This window comes from Morone saxatilis, unplaced genomic scaffold (genome assembly GCF_004916995.1).
Source record: "Morone saxatilis isolate NCDOM2014 unplaced genomic scaffold, NCSU_SB_2.0 Contig20, whole genome shotgun sequence".
In the NCBI taxonomy this organism is placed as follows: domain Eukaryota; kingdom Metazoa; phylum Chordata; class Actinopteri; family Moronidae; genus Morone; species Morone saxatilis.
This window is the reverse complement of record NW_023339763.1, coordinates 13,667,998-13,683,109: the sequence shown is the minus strand read 5'-3', so window position 1 is coordinate 13,683,109 and position 15,112 is coordinate 13,667,998. Positions and strand designations below refer to the sequence as shown.

Here is a 15,112-nt window from a genome sequence, read left to right as displayed (position 1 = left end):
GGGGTGGGGTGGGGGTGGGGGGGTAAAGGGATTGGGGTGGACCGGCCGGTCAGACGTTGTGTCAGATGGAAATAGAGGGAGGATGTGAATCCGCTGGTGTCTGGGTACTCTGGTCTGAAAGATACAGAAAGAAGGAAGAGCATAAACAAGAGGTACTTTTTCTCATTACAAGGGTTTATTGGCACACTAAAGATTAGAGCCTGATATAAACTGGACTCTAAAAGGCTTTTAACTCACATTGTGATACACATTTCTGACTTGGAGCCCTTAAAGCTGCACAAATCAATATTTTTAGATTAACAATAAAAATCAAATGTCTACTTGTAACGTGAAAAGGGGTCACTCGTCGTGACAAACCCACAGATGACCCAATTCTGCAGGTCCCTTCAGCTCTACAGAACCTTTTAGCATCTTTCAGGTCATTGTTTTGGACAAAGCAAAAAAGAGAGTAAACATTGGACTTACATTCATTGGGTGGCCAAATAAATGCTCTGTGTCTGCTGGATGTGTAACTTGCTTATGAACATATGACTCATAACAACTTTAGAAAATGTGTTGTGATCTACAGTGCAACATTCTGCTGCTTTATATTTGGGTATTAAAGAATTGTTTCCGAGATATACTGAGGAGGGCATTTTAAAGTTGAAAAATAACACGACACTAGTAAGGATTTATGCTTTAACAGTTAGTCGAGGTCAGTTTTGATAATCGATTAATTATTCATGTCATTTAAGTAAAATGCCCCAAAAATTCTGGTTCCTGCTTCTAAAATGTGAAGATTTTCTTCTCTGCTGTAAACATCACCTGATGAGCAGCAGCATTCACGGTTCAACACAACCTCAGTCCTCTAGAGCCACCATCCCTTTCACTGGGTCCTTCACTCTCATCTGATCCACACAAGAAAAACAAAAAATTAACATCAACATAGACAGTGATTGAATTACTGCATTAGGAATAACATACTTATTGGAAGAAATCATATCTTCTGGCTCTACTCAATCTTTTTCACTTGCCTCATCTAGCTCCTTGCGTGTCTCCTCCTCCATGCGACGAATGTCTTCCATGTTCAAGTCAATCCATTTGTCGATCCAGCAGAACAGCTGACGGTGGAAATTAGTGAACAAACGCTTCTCTTGCTGGGAAACAACAGAGGAAGACAAAGAGAAGTGTCATATTGCGGTTGGAAGAAAGGAAGCGCTTGAAGTGCAAATAATAAAATCAAGCTGTTTGATTATTACAGATGTTTTAATTCCATCCTGCTTTACTCTGCTTGTCCACTAGAGGCTGGTGCAGCCCATATGTACAGCATTAAAGTGAGTAGTACTTTTCCACTGGTACCTCCGGCTAGCAAGATGTAAGACACTGTTTGTACTGTATTCATGCAACATTTTCCATCATGTTACAGTTTGTTGTCAACAATCCTTCCTCAGTGGCTGACTTTGACCTGTGGCTACCTGGATGTCATATGAGTGACAACCTGTACCACAGCTTGAACTGTAAACAAACCTTTTGAATGAAGTTCTCCACTTTATTTTGCAGGCCCCACCACTTGAATTTGACAGTGACCAGTTTGTAGGCACACATGTGTGGGCAGTCTTTCTTGTTAGGAAGCTCTTTCTGCAAGTGCACAGACACATATACATACATGGTATTTTGACTTGTTAACAAAGATTCAGTTTCTTATATTCAGGGCCACAGCCACAATTTTAGACATAATAAAGTTGTGAGTTTCCCCCAAACAACAAACATTTAAATTATTTAGCTTTTTTACATTGTATTGTTTGTAAATTAAATTTCCCTATGAGCCAATTTAAAGGGTCTTTCTCTACAATACCAACAATTACACAGTGCAAACATATATTTATATACTTATTTATCAACCGTTTGTTGGCCTTAAATAGTCAGATATATTATATTGAGTTTAAAAAATACTAGACCAAACAACAACTGTTGGTAGGTGCTTATATCCCTGGTTGCCAAAACTGATAAATTCCCAGAAAAAACAGGACCTAAGTTTCCACATTGACTGAACATTGTACTTCTTAAGAAACAAGTATGGGTGCTAATGATGTTTTTTTGTTTGCACATCCATAATCAACAGTAATGTGGTCTTTATCAGAGGTCTTTGTTTATCATGTATTTCAGTGGTTTTAAATGTGTCTAAACCAACTGAGACATCTACAACAACGCATACCTTCCAGTCTGGTCCTAGAGGGCCTCGTCCTGTCTTCACTGACTTGTACCTGCAAGGATCCTCCTCTGGCTTGTAGTCCTGGAGAGTGACAAGAAAACCCATATTAAACAACATGGATGAGTTGACAAGGATGACATGGATGATTATGGATCTTAAAGCTACACATATTCACCTTCAGCTCCACTTGGCTTCTGTCCGCAATATCGATATAGACTACATCCACCTTCTTCCAGGTTTCTGCATCCAAACCATGTACCTGAAACAGAAGCACAGAGCACAGCTAGATACAGGCACGAGGCTCTGCAGGAGGCCCACATACAACAGAGAGACAAGACAAGCAGTTCATTAACATATTCATATATATAGGAGCTCTGTCCTAAAGTTACAATGGAAGCATATAGCTAGGGGATTGTTTCTGTAGGTTGTTCATAAGAATTCACAGAGCAGTTTTTTTAATTAGAAAACAAGTAAACAGACTGTAACAGTGGGAAATGTTGGCACTCCAGAACAGTGGAGGAAGTGAATAATAAACAAAAGATATCCATACATGGTGTGAGATACAGTTTGATTTAAAATCCAACATTAGAACACTTTCTTTGCCACATGCATTGTTTAAAGTCATCCCAAAAGTGCTCATTAAAAATTCATCATGCAGCTCAAACACACACATACACCATGTCAGCTCATTACAGCCTTTACTAATTACATTTTCAAGGTGTCCCGTGTCAGGTTTGTGCCATGTCTCAATCTTGATCAGGAAGTTATCTTTCATATACTCGTTCTGCAGAGAAAGGAGGAATAGAAAGCAGTGAAGATGGAACGATACATCTACAGAATAAAATGTAAGCGAGTGAAAAAAACATAAAATACAACTGTCAGTGCTCTCATACACATACACCAGCACAAACAGAGTAACAACGTCTGACTATCTCTGCTGTGGCTGTTGCTGAAAAAGATCACATTTCTTTCTCAACTTTCAAGTTAATTTGCTCTCTCTATGAGCATCAGTTTGCTGTGTCAACATACATGAAAATTGTAAGCACAAAAAAGAACAAAAAAATACTTACAGTGATAACTGCAGAGCCAGAAGAAAGAAAGCACAGGAGCAAACAGAGAGAAAGAACATATGAGAAATGTGACAGCATTTACAGTATTGGACAATGTACAGAGGACAAGAACCTACAGCTGTGTGTGTAGATTCAGGTTGTGCCTTTGACTGTCCTGTGTGTTTGTATGACAGATGGCTGTCAGGCAGTTGGTAGTGTGTGTGTAATCTCAGCCTGAAAGGCTTGAGTGATTGCATGGCTCTTCTCACTGGACATACAGTTAATTATTCAACGACTTCTTCAAGGTGACAGAGACCCAGAGACAGGGAGAGAGAGAGGGAGAGAGAGAGACAGACAGAGAGACAGACAGAGAGACAGAAAGGTTCCCAGAGATCGACAATCTCTTTGACAGAGCCTCCTATGTGACCTCTACGTAATTTGAGTCAATTGTATTCTCACTCTTTCAGGATTAAGTGCAGAAGAATATGTCCTTTTTAATGAATATGAAATATATGAATACATCAAAGTGTGCGTTTTTCAGTTATTATAGTGGGTAAGATTGCAGCCTCCAGAATTATTCTGAGGCATCGCAAAATAGCTACCAGGTTTGGGTACATTGGGTAGATTTAGTGGTAGAGATTGTATCCTACGAGTCTGTGCTCAGTATTAAAAGCTAGCTTTGGAAGATGGGGCTGACTCATGGGACCTCTTTATATGGATCGATGGGCTGCCTGTTTATATTTTAAGCATAGCCAAAAATGTCCTGTTTTCATTTTATTGTGGACTGAAACTCTCACTACTGTATCTGCTGCTTGTTTTTTACTTTAACTTTAACTTATCTTTTATTTCCTACATCATGTCTTGTACTAGTGTCAACTTCTGTAACCCTGAAATGACATGAGGGGTTATTTTGCTGCCATGTAAAGGTGTCAGGTGTGTGTGTGCTACCTGTGCGACAGTATGGGTATGCGTTCCAGGCTTTCTCGTGGATGTTGAGAGCTGAAGATGGAGCCAACATTCGGACGAATGACGGCACTTTACTGCAGGACAGATGAGTGAAGAACAAACCAAGGTAAGTTTAATGTTTCTCTATAGTTATTCTTAATGGTTTGGCTAATAGTTCTGGAGAAAGATAGTTGTTGAGTCTCATTCACAGGTTGTCAAATACAGACACTTAGGCAACCAAAGGCATCAATATTTGACGACCTGGGAGCATGAACGCAACCTGTTGTGTTGTGTGGCTTGCTCTGAACAACTTGGTTTGTTTCCCATTTACCGTTACTCAAAGCATCAATGTTTGACGACCTGGGACTCAACAATCAGCTATCTTTCTCCAGAATTACTGACTTCACCTTCACTGCCACCACTACCTGCCAACAGGTCGGATTCACCATAAAATAAGACAAAACGAGACGGGGGAAACGCTACTGCTTTTATCCACAGGGGCCGCCAGAATCAACACAAACAAAGTTCTATATTTAAATCAGGAGACATTAGATACATGGGGAAAAAACATAGTTAATAAAATTAAGGTTAGATTTTGGTGCACACTGCATGATTTAAGTAATAGAGTCTGCATGCGTGGGCATTAAAATAACACCCTTGCCTATTATCCTAATGACGTCTTGACACTGGGGTTTGCGAATCACTCCCCTGATACGGGCCACAGTCCTGTGGCTTTGACTTTAAAGTAATGGGGTAATAGGCTGAATCATAAAAACAAATGAATGGATCCAAGCCAAGAGCTGTGGCCTGAAATGAATGAAGTACTCTTCCTGAGTGAACGGACAACTGCTTACCTCTGCAAATGATAAATTTTGTGTGTGTACTGTCCCTTCTCCCCCTCTTTCTCGTAGGGCTCATTTTTTAGCACCTCCACTCCTTCTCCTCCACCTGTCTCATTCTTACTGGCCTCAGCCACAGAGTACAGCTGGCCGACCTGGTACTGAAAAAAAGAGGGGAAAAAAACTGGTTACACTGAAGTCATGTCATCATATACATCATCTGATCTATTTAAATCTTAAGTGGTGGATTAACTTTTTCTTCTGATCCTTTTTCTGATCACTACCTTCTCTTTTCCTGGGAATCCTCATAATCTCTCCCATACACTCTTTGTCTTTGTTTTTTTGTCTTCTTGTCCCGTCAACTTCTTTTTGTTGCACTGTTTTTGTTCCCTCTTTCTCAAACTGAACACTATCTCCTACTTTCATCCCTTTCTTCCTCTCATTCCCCTTTCTTCTTGATCTTGAGTGTGCATGTGAGTGTTTAAACACAGGACAATGGCTCCTTTCATTTCTTAATCACCTCTAATCCACCATATAACCTCTGCACAAAGCTGGGCCAAGTGCAGACACACTACAACATCACAAAGATGGAACAAGTCGATTTTTTATTATAGAGATTACAGATATTTGTATTCCATTGTCAACAACACCATTGTGTAAAATCAAACAATGAGAATATTATAGGTTTCATATTTACACACATATAACAAGGCAACAGAGGAAAACCACAATCTAGGAACCAGAGTGGATCTGACAATGACAAGTTTGTATTAGTTACAAACCCATTAGTCATGTTGAAGCCTGTCACAACTGTTTTTTGTAGATTGTCTTTATAGCGCACAAGTCGCAACTGAGTTTGACAGAATGTCTTGCTTCAGAGTCAAAAGATGATCGAATGCTCTCCTGCCCCCTCCTGAACCTCCAGTGAGCTCAGTAGAGAAGGTTTAACTTCACTTTCAAGCAGAATTTTAGATTAGCAATGAAAGTGAATTACTGAAGTGTATACTGTATATAGAGCACAGTTAAAGTTTAAAGATAAGCACAGTACAACAATAAGAAATATAAGTTTAAAAAAAAATCTACCTATTTACCAGTATCTGTACTTATTAAGCACAATAAATACACAAAAGTACAAATAAACTACAACTGAAATGGAAACAATTTCAAAAAAAGTCTTAAGGATGTAATGATTTGTGGACAGTTGGAGCTGCTGTCTGTGATGAAATTGGTTTATCTTCTACATGGTTTGATAGAAAATTGGTGCATATAAACAATTTCAGAAAGGCATTAAAAAACCTAACATAATTTTTTTCGATCGCTAAAATGTTTTCTATTAAACTCAATTGTGCAATTTTACTCTAATGGGGTGCAGGGATGGAAGTGCTTGATTAACCCTACTGTGGATTTCCTCACCTAAAAAAACACCAAAACACACATAAAATAATGTCCAATATATACGTGTGATGCTGTATGTGGCATTATTTCAGCTGATTGATGTAGCTGCAGTTTTTACTTTTTTGCAGTTATAGGAAGCAAACACTTACAAATCAGCTACAAATCAGTCTCATTTCAAGTTATTAAATTGTTATTATTTTACTCCATCAAGAACATTTTCTCTTGTATCAATTAATTTGACTGTCTGGAGGAAATTTCAGAGCTCCAGGCACAGATTTCCCTGACCAGTAACAGAACAGCCGTAGGCAAGCCAAGAACTGATTAGACTTTTGTAGTAATTCCAGATAACTCATACGCCATACATTAAGAAGGATAGTGAATTGAGGACAAGTCCTATATATTTGCAGTGGAACTGGGTGGTTAAACCTTGATCAATGCCTTCACTTAATGGCAACTCACTGTGTTCATTGCTAAACTGCGAGCCAATTATTTTACTGACTTTTGGAAGAAGGTGTCCCAAAAAAAAGCATCAGTAAAAGGTGAAAGGTGACTATTCAGAGACTGCTCCTTTTAACCATGACCGTACGACCTTTTGTGTGCTCCACAGCAGCAATGGAAAACAAAGATATTATATAAATAACAAAGATATAAAGAGTCTGTTCCCTCAAATCAGCTGCAGATACCACATCTGCCGACAGAAATAAATGGGATGCAGGAACAGCAAAGCCTCCTGGGTAACAGTGTTGGACAAATATAATTCAACCTTGCCTTGTGAGGTGAGGCCATGTTCGGTTATACCAGAACTTCTTTCTTTCACCAAAATAAAACAACTGATAATGCTTTAGGTTAAAGACGGCTCCTGGCGGCAAGTTAACATACAGGAAATCCAATTCAGTAAATTTTCCAGGGGTTATACGCTCCAAAACAAAACCTCTGTTCAAAGAGATGAATCCAGAGTCGTAAGTAAAGATACAACTGTTGAGCTTTTTGAAAGAATCAAATCAAATCACATTATGGGCAAAAAGTGAAAAAATGGAAATCAAATGGATGATGGATTGAATCACTACTCCCCTGAAGTATTCAGCTGGACTGCAAACCTCCATATCTGGTATTTGGTTGTAAATAACTGAAGACTGCTGCTTCAGAGAGTCGGGATGTAGAGAGAGTGACAGAGGAACTGAAGCTCTGGAGGGATGTGATTCACAGGGGACTTTACTCAACTGTATTCAGGCTTTGTGGATCATATTGTAGTCAAATAATTCTCTCTTAGTACTTTTCCAGCATCTAATTGTGACATAGCATGCAGACTGTCATACAGTTTCCAGGCCTGCTGCTCTAGAGGAAACCTGCCTCATTATGTAGAGATATATGATAAAGATAAAGGCTATTAAGACACAGTTAATGAGAAGCAACATATTGCAGATCTAAAGCCAGAGGAAATGCAAGGAGATGAAATCAGTGTGATGTATTGGTCAGTCCACTGCCATGTGACTTTAAGGTGGACTGAAAATAAAAATATGTAAGTATAAGCACAGATCTCATCAATCAGAAAATTATTCTAAATCTTAGATTTGGCTTCTTGCGGTCCTATGACTGAGGTGGCACAATGATTAGTTGCTGTTTCAATGAATTGCATCAATGAGAAGAAACTTGACTTTCTATATTAATGCCAGACAAAGCAGATATGTTAAAGGAAAAATGTTACAGTTTTAAATCTTTGAAAATAGGTAAGGTTGCAACTCAATATTACAAAGATGTTTTTTTATATTCAGTGTATTCTGTGAAAAATACACAAGGATGTAAAGAACAAATATGTCATTCTGATCCCGGCTGCAAACCGGTTATCTAGTTTTTGAGCCCTCATTGGTGCTTTACACTCATACTTGGAGCTGTTTATAGTGTGTAAGTGCAGATTAAGTGCTTGCTGGCTACAGTTGTCAACACATATTTATTTGTCATTACTAAACAGCACAGGTGAAATGTTTCTACCAAAAGCAGATTACTCTCATGTATGTGCAAATAATGCATAAATGTCAGGTTGACAGCAGGTGGGGGATACAGAGGTAGTCATGGAAGTATAGTTTCAGGTGACTCATTTACAATGCAGGCCTGAATAGAGGAGCAAACTGCAATAGAAATGAGGATAGCAGGGGACAGAGGGACACATGAAAGAGGACGAGGACAGTGAACGACTGCTGACTCTTTTCAATATGATGGATGGAGTTTTTCTCACAATGTAATCACGGCTGCATATTTTTGCAGTGGCAGTGGATATGTTATAAAAAAAAAATATGTATGTCTTATGTATGTGTTAGAACATATGCACAACTTAAAAATAAACATATAAAAGTCCAAAGATTACCCACAAAAGAGCAACTATAGTGGTGGCAGACACTTGTCCTTCACTTTTCCAAAGAATCAGATAAAAGCTGAACCTTGAGCCATTTTAGCTAACACACACACACAAATATTAATGAGCATGCATTCATAAAGAATTTGCACAAACATGATGCAAATACCCCACTTGCGCTTTACCTGTATGATTTCATTTATTTCAGAGAGAAATATGCTCAAATTAAACTTACCTCTTCCACAGAGATAGGAAGAATCACTCGACTGGAAGAGAAGGAGAAATTAGGGAAGTTATTCAAAAAATCATGAAGCAACAATCAAACTTTGCTCCTCCTGAAGTTGTATTAGTTTGTGTCTTGAAACTATGAAGGCTTGATTTGGTAAAGCTAAATATTGTTGATGTTGGTTGACTTAACATACATTGGACAGCAGGCAGGTACAGTCAAATCAAATACAGTGAAGAAAACAGGATGTCAAGATCCAAAGGATTGCTTTTGGATCACTTTGCCTTTAAATTGATTAAGCTCAAAATGTCTATTTTCCCTGTGAACAATCCAACACAGTGTGAGTGTTGTTTAAGCCTGTAATAAATTAGAGGCATTATAATATCACATTTATCATGCTTCAATTTGGTAATAATGAACCACCTCTGTGGATGGGATTAGCCTGGAGAAATCCTGTGAGTGACACACTGACAACGTGATCTGACATTTTTAACCATTCAGCTCAGCACAGATCTGGACACCGATTATCTGACAAACATGCGTCTTTTCCATGATGCTGTGGAGGACTCCTCAGCTGAGCTGGAGAACAACAGCAGGGATTTGTTTGTTTCTTTTTTTTTTTTTATGAATTTTACTTCTTGCCGAGCATAGAGCAGACATTGCATTCAATGTTATCGCAGTTGTTTGGCATGACACATTATGTTTTATTAACAATAATTATAGGATAATAAAATCTAATGGAACAAAAAAAACCCTGCCTGTTACGTAATATTAAATTCGCATTTCACTTTGACGCTGAGTGATCAGGAGAGAATAAATGATCTATTCTTTGCTGTTCTGAGGCGAAGATGAGAGTATGTTTCACTGGAGCAGGAAAGCAGCAAGATCAAATGCAAAGACTGAGATGTGAAGCCTGGCTGAGCAGTTCTTCTAAAAAGGTTTTTAACCATTTAACAATATACTTTATAGGAGAATGAGGAGAAATCGATCATTATTATTATTTTATAGAATCAGGACATGGTGTGGATAAGGTGCAGGGTGGTCACTTTTGTGTACTAAGCAGCTGTGGATTCTTTGTGGCACTTGGAGCTACACATCTGAATATTAAAGGGCCCATACATTTTTTTGTATACTTTTTTAATACTTTTTAAATAAATTATTCCAACATGTAACTACTTGTTACAATAAATGAAACTATTAATTCCATAACTGAATAAAGGTTCCCATTATCTAAGACTACAAAGGCTACTCTGCCCAGAGCAAACCAACAAGCTGTTTATTCGCCGACTGCACTTCCTTCCTGATTCTGGTCTGTATGCACACCCACGCCTTTGATCATTGTATTCTCTAATTTTCCGGGCATTTTACATATTTTAAAGTTTTTAATAATTTCTAAAGTTTTTATAGTCAACAAAAAACACTTGCATGTTTCTGCAGATCTGGTGAAGACCAGCACCTCCTATGGGATAGAAACTAAATACACATCCAAGTAAGCTAATGTCAAAAATGCATATGTACTATATTTACAATACGATTATTCACATACAAAATGCATTTTGTGGTTCATGTGTTTGTGTTGTTTTGCCCTTTGCCATATTTTGTTTGTGGCAAACATGTTTTCTGTTTCACCACTGTGTTTACAAAAGATTGTTGGGAAATGGAGCCGGCTCCCACTGGCACACGCCACCAACAAAATGATGACATTCACCCCAGCACTCTTTGAGAATGAGCCAAGAACAAATATGTTTTTGTGCAAAGTTGGACTGACAGCAAGCCCAGTGAAAGTCAAAATCAAAGATAATGGTGAAACTTAAGGCTAGGAGTGTGCGTACAGTATGCTGCACTACAAAACCAATGCAAAAAGGAAAGAAGGGTGAAAAGTGGCTTAGTAATCCATTAATAGTGCAACAAGAATAAGGAAAGCAACCCGTTACTCTTGTGTAATTCTCTTTAATATACATGTATGATGAAATACACAATTTAGTAGCCATTCTCTGCAGTATTTACCTAAGAAATTTATTACACAGACACTTTTGCCATTATGATCTGATGATCAGTGTTTCACCTTTAAGGTAACTGTAGGTTAATGTGTTGATCCACACTGCTGCTTTGGCTAAATAATATCAGAAATCCAATAACGTTCCCACTGATATTTGCATGTAACTCCTATGTGTAATATAATCTACTCTATAATCTGTAATAAGCACCCCCATTGCAGCTTTGTATGGATTACAAGCAGTCAGGAATAACATCAAAGTAACACATTGCTGTTTACAAGTTATTGCTGGTGACGGAGGACCTGAAATTGGTCAAAATGAGTGAAAAGGGTGCAAGTTCATGGCAACTTTAGGAATGTTTCGGTTTTATTCTTTGATAATGTAGCCCCAATACGCTTCACAGATCTACCCTCAAACACATACAGTATTAACATGTGAAAAAAGACTCATGCTATACACATGCGCACTCACAATTTCTGAGCTTTTATAATAGAAGCATGACTTAAACACACTGCACTACCTCCTTTAAAGTGTGCACATGTACAGTAGGCAGCATTGTTGATTGTTTTGTTACTGCGATGTATGCCTACATTCCATAATCCTGCATCCCACTCGCCACTGAATGTAATCTGGGTCTGAGTCCCAGCCAGACATTGGACGGGAGACCAGATGCTGCAAGGAAGGCAGAGACAGTAAAAACCTGTGATGTCAAATCACAGTATTGAAATACAACTGAACTAACAGTATATCTTCTAATTTTCTTTACATTGAAGTGTTATAGCTATATGTGTCGGCTAGATAAAATATTTATTTCACACCTTTTTCTCTAAACCAGTCTCATATACCTTATTATGGGGTAAATGTTAAAAAGAGCATTTGGACTTTAGTTAAACAAGTCAAGTCACCTCAGTGCTTCCTCCCTCTCTCTTTCTCTCTCTGCACATCTCTTTGGTCTAAAGGTCTTGACAGGAAGATCAGGTGTCTCTCTGTCGCTTCAGAAAACAAACACCCCTCTTCTCTCCGGCATTGCACATCTTTCCTGTCTCCTCGCCTTATCCATTTTTTTCAGTCTCTACTCTTTCGCTGCTTCTATTACATTCTCTTCATCGCGTTGTATATTCCAAAGTGGCTCTTGTATTGCTGAACACCTGCCAAAGCTCGTGGAAGTGGAGAAAAAGTGGACCAGGAGTGATTTAGGTCAGTGGTTCAGGTGAGCAGCACAGAGTAAAAAAAAACCTGTCTGTGCTACAGCAAGAAATGTATCAATTCACTGTCTCTTGACCCCCATGATGGTATCTTGGTGCATGTGTGTGCGCATGTACAGGCCTCTCTATGTGGCTGTGTGTTGACAGGGTGCATTCAGCATTTAATCGTGACCGATTTAATTAATTTCCAGGCAGACTGCTGAGACCCAGACTCTCCCTAATCACTTCAGATCTTTAGCCATGCCATCACTCTCATCCTGAGCTTTTTGTGCTGGGCCATTAATTGATTAAAGGCATGTGCTGGAGAAATCAAGACAATAGCGAATGCTGATAATTTAAGCCAAACTCTGATCAGTATAGATTTTTCATCAGATGTTATTTTTAGGCTGAAGTTGCCGATAGCTGAAATGTGTGCCATATTACAGTAGTGTAGCCCTGACCTTGCCATAGAATATATTGAAAAATATTAAACATTTCATAGATAATAAGGTGCAGAAGCATCTAAAACTATACTGTAACACTAAAAAGGTGGAGGAGACCAGACTGATGACTTTTTTTTTTACAGGTGGGTCACAAGCTACTTAAGGCAAAATGAGTCTGGTGCACACTAACACCAGTTAGGAGGAAAATGAAGGAACCACTATACTGTCTGAGGTGGACAACTATGAGTAATATCAGTTTATTTGAAGGCCAATATCATCCGATTCCAACGGCCTTACCCTTATTCTACCCACCAGCTGATTCTGAGTAGGCCTCAGTCATTTATCCTTCCAGCACACCAAGGCCTGCAAAAGCAATGTGTTAAAGTAACGTGTTAAAAATACCCAAATCTTCCCCTTTGCACGACACGATCCTACTTTACATGCCATCCCGTCCTCTCGGCCCCAGCTGTCACACTCTGACTGGTGCGTCAAAACCTCGCCATTTGCCATTTCCCCCCCCCCCCAAAAAAAAAAAAAGCGTCCAGTGCAACCATCACCCCTACCTGCCCCGCTCCCACCACTTCTCCCCTTGAGCATCCCTCCACAACTCCCCTATCTCCATTCCTCCGGAGGTAAATGCGGGAATGCTCCCATCACTCGTTTCACCTTCACCGCGCATCAATAACATGGCCACAGCGGCTTACAGCAGGGATGGACGCTGGCACGGCACGGCGCGGCTTACATACACCAGCCATCTCTACCTCACCGCCAACACCAACACCAACACTCCTCTCGAGCATCCGTCATTTTCGCACCAGAGCAAGTGACATTTTATTATCCGCTAGAGTCAAAGCCTCCCGATTTCACTTGATGCAGAAATGTGAAGGGCACAGCCATCCTGCGCCGGCTGCTGATGCAACTACAGCCGCTTTATTATCTCTCGCTTTATTCGGTGAATGCTTTAAGGTGATGGAGTGTCGTTTGCATGAAAAATGATGGACATGTAGTCAGACAGATAGGGGATGTCGACATCAGCCTGGCCGCACTCTTGTAATTCCACTCTCGGGCGACTGGCCACAATGTCAGCGCTGCGAAACCATGACGGATAAACGCGCACACATTCTCCTCTCTCTCTCTCTCAAACACACACATGCACACACTTCTACTTACAATTCCTTTATGAGCATTTTTTGGCGGTGCGGTGTATCCCAGAGGGCAGCGGCTCAATACGGGTCCAGAAACAGGGTCGATCCCTCCCTCCGATAGTCTCTTCTTTCTCCGCTTGCTTCTCTCCCACCTCTCCCCCTCTATGTCATTCTACCTCCACAGTCGCTTATTTTCTTCAAATTCACTTCCTGATCGGGGCCGCGGCGCGGCGTTGCTGTTGCGCGCAGAGCACCGAGGCCTGCAGAGCAGATACACACAGAAAGAGATGGTTCAGCAGGAGGTGGTTTCTGGTTGTGGTGGGTCCACACACCCTAGACATAATTACTGAAAGGGCCAAATTGTACATGTATAATAAATAAATATATAGGCCTACCTCAAGTTCAAGTTATTGTTTTTGTATTAAAACTGCAGATTAATTCAGAGGGATCTGCTAAAAGCCCATGTTCTATAGGAGTGGCAGAGTACAGCAGGTTAAAAAAACATAACACAGACATATTATGAATTAGATAAAGCAGGCTGGGTAATCCACGCCTGCTTAGATTAGAATCATGTAAAATTGAACAACAATGCCATGAGAGGGAATATGTAACACAGATACACAGCGGATTAAAAGAAAATATAAAAACCGACAAACCACCAAATATAAATAAATGGTACAGGCCTCGAGCTTCTCTGAACCGGTTTTCTTGAGAGTGTGCTACACCCTCTGCGTCATCGCTATCACGGTGACGTAGAAGCGTGGTTATTCACGATCAGAGTATATATGGGTATGACACGGGGACCACCACCGCTGGCACAGACGCACGGTGCGTCAGCTCTCTAAACCCTTTACACAATAATTCTCTGCATCCAGAAATTTCAAACTCATTCCTATCCACTAGATCTCTGCCTCTGATGACTGGCACATGTTTTATATCCCAACCACTCTCACATATGTGTATTCCTAATATAATGTATATGAATTATAAAATGAAATCGTGAAGGCAAGCTTGTACAGTCACCTTGATACATTTGCAGAGCAACTGCAGGCTGATCTGTAATTCCATCAAGGACCCCACGTTGGTCCTCTGACCACCCTTTGGTTCACCACCCATGACTCTATAGGATGGTGTTTGACGCGTGATACGACGACAAGGCATCATAGGTCCCTAATCCAGTCCCACGTCCACGAGATCGCGTGTGTGTGTCTAAAATTATGTAACAACGCACTGCTGCTGTATTTATAGCGCATCTGTATCCGTCTGCCAACATCCGCTTATCATTCCTCCGTCTTTTCATCTGTAGGACCGCTTCTACCTCCTGTAGTGAATGTACACTGTAGTACTG

At 39.9% G+C, this 15,112-nt stretch overlaps 1 protein-coding gene across 1 annotated transcript; it reads right to left on the bottom strand.

The window, feature by feature from the left end:
• Positions 1 to 995: 995 nt before the first annotated feature.
• On the bottom strand, positions 996 to 13,935 carry pitpnab (phosphatidylinositol transfer protein, alpha b). Its single transcript, XM_035666870.1, has 10 exons — positions 13,790 to 13,935; positions 9,005 to 9,035; positions 5,040 to 5,185; positions 4,189 to 4,280; positions 3,262 to 3,269; positions 2,901 to 2,975; positions 2,367 to 2,450; positions 2,195 to 2,272; positions 1,507 to 1,617; positions 996 to 1,136 (listed from the first exon to the last, which is right to left on the bottom strand). The coding sequence occupies exons 1-10, from the start codon at positions 13,804 to 13,806 to the stop codon at positions 996 to 998; spliced, it is 783 nt and encodes a 260-aa protein (XP_035522763.1). The 5' UTR covers positions 13,807 to 13,935.
• Between the last annotated feature and the right edge of the window lie 1,177 nt (positions 13,936 to 15,112).